This window comes from Erythranthe guttata, chromosome 6 (genome assembly GCF_056151865.1).
Source record: "Erythranthe guttata isolate IM_541 chromosome 6, IM_541, whole genome shotgun sequence".
Classification (NCBI taxonomy): domain Eukaryota; kingdom Viridiplantae; phylum Streptophyta; class Magnoliopsida; order Lamiales; family Phrymaceae; genus Erythranthe; species Erythranthe guttata.
Genome location: NC_142538.1, coordinates 6,566,662 through 6,574,046, shown reverse-complemented (window position 1 = coordinate 6,574,046; position 7,385 = coordinate 6,566,662). Strand labels below are relative to the sequence as shown.

The 7,385-nt window shown below is 36.2% G+C and overlaps 2 protein-coding genes across 3 annotated transcripts; both read left to right on the top strand.

The window, feature by feature from the left end:
• Positions 1–476: 476 nt before the first annotated feature.
• LOC105964789 (G-type lectin S-receptor-like serine/threonine-protein kinase At1g11330) lies at positions 477–3,275 on the top strand. 2 transcript variants are annotated; one of them, XM_012989292.2, is made up of 7 exons: positions 477–1,263; positions 1,353–1,460; positions 1,559–1,749; positions 1,825–2,035; positions 2,133–2,367; positions 2,458–2,612; positions 2,689–3,275. In XM_012989292.2, the coding sequence occupies exons 1-7, from the start codon at positions 711–713 to the stop codon at positions 2,706–2,708; spliced, it is 1,473 nt and encodes a 490-aa protein (XP_012844746.2). In that variant the 5' UTR covers positions 477–710; the 3' UTR covers positions 2,709–3,275. The 2 variants fall into 2 exon arrangements, with proteins under 2 accessions (XP_012844746.2, XP_012844744.2); XM_012989290.2 differs by having other exon boundaries at positions 480–1,263; positions 2,458–2,608.
• An 862-nt stretch (positions 3,276–4,137) lies between these two features.
• On the top strand, positions 4,138–6,837 carry LOC105964771 (G-type lectin S-receptor-like serine/threonine-protein kinase At1g11330). Its single transcript, XM_088819730.1, is given in 8 exon segments — positions 4,138–4,493; positions 4,496–4,798; positions 4,942–5,049; positions 5,132–5,322; positions 5,408–5,618; positions 5,721–5,955; positions 6,048–6,198; positions 6,293–6,837. Coding segments are annotated over 8 exon segments (1,773 nt in total). The 5' UTR covers positions 4,138–4,237; the 3' UTR covers positions 6,611–6,837.
• The last annotated feature ends 548 nt before the right edge of the window (positions 6,838–7,385 follow it).

The following is a 7,385-nucleotide window of genomic DNA, read 5'->3' as shown; positions in this document are numbered from 1 at the left end:
AAATTCCATACGAGAATTTCTAGGAATTAGTACATTATTTTTTATTCACAAATATTATTTATTTCTTTATTTTTAAATATTTTTAATCAAAAAACACTATCACTAATTTGATCATGTCAAATTTTAATTTTGTAAAATAATTTATTTCATTATTTGTAATTATTAATATGTAAAAAATAATTAAACATATGTTGTAATTTCAGATCACGTTTTTAGTCTTGTATACAATAATGTGCATGATCACGTGCCTCACACGTGACTTTACATTCCAAACTAACATCAATTTCAAACAATTGGCGGAAATTATAAAAAAAAAACTGGTTAATTGCAGAAAAAGTTTTTTTTTTTTTTTATCATAATTGAAGAAAAAATTCAAGGACCAAAATAAAAAAATAAAATAATATAGGGATCAAATCTACAATTATCCCCTAATTTCTACGCCTAAATCTAAATATCCACGCCCACTGATGGTTTCCATCATGCAATTCCAGACTCTAATTATCACAAAAGAATTTCCCTATCAACTTTTTCAATTTTTTCTTTCCACCATTTTTACCATCCATCAATTCCACTTAGAATAGTCACAAAAATAAACAAACCTTCAAATTCTCATTGCAATTCATTCAAAACACACTATGAATTTAATTTTAATTTATTTTTTTCCTCTGTTCAAGTGAGAGATTAGGCAGATTAAATAGTTAGATATTATAATGATCATCCAAGAAGATTATCCAGAGCTTGTTTTCATATTCCTCACACTCTTTTCTTTCTGTGCAAGATTCTGCACACCACAAACCAACAACACAGCAGCAGCAAGAAACACATGCGAGAGCTCCGCCAGATGCGGAGCTTTCGGCATCTGCAACTCACAAGGCTCCCCAATTTGCACTTGCTTACGTGGATTCCAACCTCTGAACAAGCAAGAATGGGATTCCGGGAACTGGACCGCAGGGTGTTCGAGAAAAGTCCCCTTAGAGTGCAGTATCGAAAACAATAATAATAACAATACTAGTAGCCGTAACGGGACGAAAGAAGATGGATTCTTGAAGATAGAGATGATTAAAGTTCCCGGTTATGCGCAGCGATTGCTCGTGCCCGCAACCGAGTGCCCGAAGCAGTGCTTGATGAACTGCTCTTGCATAGCTTACGCTCATGATTCTGATCTCGGGTGTATGTTTTGGAATAGTACCTTGTTCGACATTCAGAAATTCCCTAGTGGATCGGGTTCCGATCTTTTTTTCCGTGTCGCGAATTCTGAACTTGGTAATTTAGATAGAGATGCTTAGTGGTTTTGAGAGATTGTGCTGGTTTTATTAAGCTTCCTTTGGTTGTTTTTTTATTTGTTGATGCAGATCATAAGAAAAACTTGAAGAAAATCGTAATAGCTTTGGCTGTAATCGGCGTAACTCTTTCATCTATATGCATGTATTTTTCTTGGAAAAGGGTAGCTAAGAAAAGAGGTAAAAAGGGTTACACTTTCAGTTTCTACGAATATTAAACGAGTATTTACAGCTGGCGTCACTACTTAATTAGTATGTTGTTTTCTTTGTCAAATTAGGCGAAAATAGAGCCATTGTGCTCGGAAGAGCGGAAGCATCAGAACCACTCGATTCGTCTCTTCAAGACACGTTAAGTAGGTTAAATCTTGATGAATTACCATTGTTCAAATTTGATGTACTCGTAGATGCAACCGACAGATTCTCCAATGCTAACAAGCTTGGAAAGGGCGGTTTCGGCATTGTTTACAAGGTAAATGTTTTTTTTCTTCCTTCCGTGCTTGTATTAATTTTCGATTGTAACATTTGGTGCTTATATATACATTAGGGAGAACTGGTGAACGGAAGAGAAATCGCGGTAAAAAGGCTTTCTAAAGCATCGGGACAAGGGATAGATGAATTCATGAACGAAGTAGTGCTTATTTCTAAACTCCAACACCGAATTCTCGTTAGACTATTGGGTTGCTGTGTGGAGAATAACGAGAAGATGCTTATATACGAATACATGCCGAATAAAAGCTTGGATTTCTTTCTCTTCGGTCGGTTTTCAAACATTTTTTCTATCCCTTCTTCGATAATTTTGAGAAACGATCATCAGTTGTTCTATTTATATATGCGATATTATTTTTTATTCAGATCAATCGCAAGAAATCCTCGATTGGAGAAAGCGTTTAAACATCATCGAAGGCATTTGTCGAGGCCTTCTTTACCTTCACAGAGATTCGAGATTAAAGATAATCCATCGAGACCTCAAGCCCAGTAACATATTGCTGGATAATGATTGGAATCCGAAGATTTCCGATTTCGGGATGGCGAGAATTTTCGGAAGCAACCAAGATCATATCAGCACTGTAAGAGTTGTCGGAACATAGTAAGCGATCGCACATATTATTATATTTGATCCATTTTATATTATTTATCGGTATATATAAAACTTTAAGAATTTAATTGGAGCATGCAGCGGATATATGGCTCCCGAATATGCAATCGAAGGAAAATTTTCCGAAAAATCTGATGTTTTCAGCTTCGGGGTGTTGATGTTAGAGATTGTTTGCGGAAGAAGGAACACGAGCTTTTACAATCACGAAACCTCTGCCAATCTCTTAGGACATGTATGTATGTATGTCTCTACCTTAAATTTTATATGTCTTGTTGTCGTATATTTATTTATTTATTTTCTCCGAAAAAAAAGGTGTGGAAACTGTGGAGTGAAGACGATGTAGGAGAATCGATAGACGTAAGAATATCGAGTCGAAGTTATCGTACAGAAGTGGTGAGATGCATACACATAGGATTACTGTGTGTGCAAGAACTGCCTAAAGATAGGCCTTCGGTTTCGAGTGTGCTCTCAATGCTTAAGAGCGGAATAGCAGAGCTTCCGGAACCTAAACAAGTTGCATTTGCGTTGAATTCAAATAGTAGTTCGAATACGAGGGCAAGTTCTTCTCAGCAGAGTCAAAAGAGTAGTGGCTCTGTGAATAATGTTACTATCTCCGTCGTTGACGGTCGATGAAATATTCGTAGTTGTCTCGAAGAAGATTGTGAATACAGAGAGTGGAATATACATAGGGATTTCTTAGCTTATGTATGTATTTATGTATAGGCTTGTGTACGAGGAGGTTCAAGATCGCTCATCTTTATTAATTTAGGTTCAGTTTTTTTTCTCTCTTTTGCGCGTAAGCTCACTCGATCAACATGTATTGGAGTTTATTGCATATAGTAAACATGTGTTATATCGAATTGCTAAAGAATTCCTCGTGTCATAATTATTAACAAAAATTTCCTTATAATGCAAATTTTAAGTGAGTTTTTAGGGGTACTTTGCTAAAAAAAAAAAAAAAAAAAAAAAGATTATATGGGGAGTTCTTGCTAATTAAATAACACAAGAAGTTTTTTAGCAATTAGAGAATACACGGAGGTGCCCAATGCAATAAATCGAGTGAATTGCATTTAGTATCCCTCTGAAAATCGCAATTGTGTGATCCCCTATCATAAATAAATTAGCAAATGCCCCCATGTATTTACTTTTTGATAGCATACTCGACCCATTTACCTTTTTTCCCATTGACCGGTTGCAAAAGGATAAAAATACCCTGGAGAGTTTTTGCAAACACAAAAGTTCCATTCCTTAAATATGTAAAAACTAAAGAACCAAATTGAATTTTTGTAAAATTACAGAAATTTAAAGAGGTCGAATTGCAATTTTCCAAAACATAATTTAAAGAAAGTCATTATCGTCTTCACATGAACATATACGTAATTTCCGAAATTTCAAAAATTCCGCCGATTTCAGGTCATTCTGAAATTTTTGAAACGGTAATTGGAACCCATTTTTACTTCAAAAAAAAAATAGAAATTTTCCGAAAAAATAATTTTCGATTCATTCCGTTCGATTTCCACCCGCGTGACGAATCAAAAGTTCAAACTTGAAAAGGGAAAATAATATATATTTTTTTGGCAAAATTCGTTTAATTCAATTTCCACCCCCACTCAAGAAATAAAATGGAATAATAATCTCAAATTAATCTGGTGAGTCCAACCTGATGGCTTGGCGGGACCGGGTGGTTTCGGCGCTGAATATTTCAGAGCTTGAATTTCCATTAATGTCAAACTTCTTCTTTCAAATATCGCTTTCTACAGTTCCGCTGACAATAACTCTGCAATTAATTCAACTACTTACCTTCGAAACATACTGATAATAATTTCATTTGTTCTGTTGTTCCAAAGAGAGAAATAATATCATGATCATCCGAATCAAGACTCTCAATTATCTATCTGCATTCATATTCATCACACTCTTTGCACTCTACCCAAGAATTTGCGCAGCGCAAGGCAATAACAACACCACCACCACAATTACAAATTCTTGCGAAACCTACGCCAGATGCGGAGCTTTCGGCAGCTGCAACTCACAAGGCTCCCCAATTTGCACTTGCTTACGTGGATTCGAACCGCGGAACAAGCAAGAATGGGGTTCCGGAAACTGGACCGCCGGGTGTTCGAGAAAATTCCCTTAGAGTGCCGTATAGGAAATAATAGCAATAGTAGTGGTTATGTTAATGGGGGAAGAGAAGATGTGTTTTTGAGGATAGAGATGATCAAAGTTTCGGGTTACTCCCAGCGTTGGCCCGGCCCGAAAAACGAGTGCCAGAAGATGTGCTCGATGAACTGTTCTTGCTTGGCTTATGCTCACGATTATAATTTCGGGTGCATGTTTTGGAATAGTACCTTGTTCGACATTCAGAAATTCCCTAGTGGATTGGGTTCCGATCTTTATTTTCGTGTGGCGAATTCTGAACTTGGTAATTTGACTTGGTTTTTCGGTTCTTGATTTGATAAGACATACTTGTTAGTGTATTTTCAGCCCCGTTTTTTAGTTGTTGAGATGCCCTTTTGAAAGATTGTGCTGATTCTGCTTCCTTTGGTTGCTGCTGTGTTGATGCAGAACACAAGAAAAACTTGAAGAAAATCGTAATAGCTTCGGTTATAATCGGGATTTCTCTATTGTCCTTATGCATGTATTTTTCTTGGAAATGGATGTGTAAACAAAGAGGTGAGAGTACAGATTTTCAGTCCCATGAATAAAACCGATATTTTCGGCTTTCACTACTTAGTATATTTTTCTTGTTAATTAGGCGAAAAAAGAGCCGTCGTGCACAGAGGAGAGAGAGAATCAGATTCACTTAATCCGTCCGTTCAAGAAATATTAAGTAGGTTTAATCTTGAAGAGTTACCATTAATCAAATTTGAGGTTCTCGTAAATGCTACTAACAACTTCTCGAATGCTAATGAGCTCGGGAAGGGCGGTTTTGGCATTGTTTACAAGGTAAATGTGTTTTCTTTCCTTATATATTTATATATACATATATATGTATGCGATTATAAAAATTCGATGGGTGCAATTACTTTAGGGAGAAGTGGCGAATGGAAGAGAAATCGCGGTGAAGAGGCTCTCGAAAGGGTCGGGACAAGGGATGGATGAATTCATGAACGAAGCGTTGCTTATTTCTAAACTCCAACACAGAAATCTCGTTAGACTATTGGGATGTTGTGTGGAGAATAACGAGAAGATTCTTATATACGAATACATGCCCAATAAGAGCTTGGACTTCTTCCTCTTCGGTCGGTTTTCAGACATCTTTAGTTTCTATCTCTTGTTCGACAAAATTGAGGAAACTCATCACTCGTTCTGTTTATATATGCACTATTATTTTTTTTATTCAGATCAATCACAAGAAATCCTCGATTGGAGAAAGCGTTTAAACATTATCGAAGGCATTTGCCGAGGCCTTCTTTACCTTCACAGAGATTCGAGATTAAAGATTATCCATCGAGACCTCAAACCCAGTAACATATTGCTGGATAATAATTGGAATCCGAAGATTTCCGATTTCGGGATGGCTAGAATTTTCGGAACCAAGCAAGATCATATCAGCACTGTAAGAGTGGTCGGAACATAGTAAGCGATCGCACATATTATTTGATCCAGTATTTTATATTTTTTTTGTCGATATATAAAACTTGATAGTTAAAATCGCGGTTTTCTTGCAGCGGATATATGGCACCCGAGTATGCAATCGGAGGAAAATTTTCGGAGAAGTCCGATGTTTTCAGCTTGGGAGTATTGATTCTTGAAATCGTCTGCGGTAGAAAGAACACGAGCTCTAACAATAATGAAACCTCCGTCAACCTCTTAGGACATGTACGTACGTACGTCTACTTTAAATCTTGAATATGCAAACTCGAAATGACAATAATTTTTCATATATATATTTTTTTTTCTCGGAAAAAAAAAGGTGTGGAAAATGTGGAACGAAGAGAAGGTTGGAGCGTTGATAGACGTAAGAATATCGGGTGAGAGTTGTCGTACGGAAGTGGTGAGATGCATACACATTGGATTACTGTGTGTACAAGAACTGCCTAAAGATAGGCCGTCGGTTTCGGGTGTGCTCTCGATGCTCAACAGTGAAATCTCAAAGCTTCCGGAGGTGAAAAACGTTACATTTGCGTTAAATTCGGACCCTTTGAATATGAGAACATGTTTTTATCAGAAGAGCCAAGAGAGTAGCGGCTCCGTAAATAATATTACTCTCTCCGCTGTTGATGGCCGATGACAATTGACAAATATGTATGTACATATATTTTTCTATCATTTATAAAAATAAAATATAAAAGAATAATAAACATTGGGATTAGATTAGATTAACGCCGGATTAGCTCGTCCTTGCAGGATCGCGACCCTTTGTTCCGGCCATTGTATTATGGTGTTGGTTGTAAGAATTTTAATTTTTTTTTATTCATCATGAAAATTAGGACATTATGTAGAGGCTTTAGTTCCAAATTTGATTGTTTTAATTGAAATCAGCTGAATTCAAATTTATTTTTTAAATTTCCACTTACAATTTAATATATATAATTGATACAGCCCATTATGCCTCTACTATAATATGGTGTGCTTATTTTAGTTAAGACCCAATTTAAAGGAATAAAAACTTATAACTCCAAAGAAAAGCCCAACCACAGTCATCTTTATGGTGGGCCAGAGATGGGACACATAAGATATTATAAGGTATATATCGAATTGCAATCTGGACAGAGTTTTATGAACGGAAAAAGAAGTCAAGGCAAGAATTAAATTCTTTCTCCGTAAGATATTATTGATCCGTATTAGTACGTACTAATGGTTCTAGTCAATTGCCTAAAGATACAAGGACTAGTGGGTATTCGAGTTTGCAGCACAACAAGGCTTGAAGTACAGGCGAACAAAACCGAGAGCTTTGAACTTTCTAAACACGAAGAAATGAACTTGATAATGGCAACAATATGCAACGAGATGTTATGATGAGAAATAAATTTAATTAATGTATTGAATTCCATGTGGAAAAATGA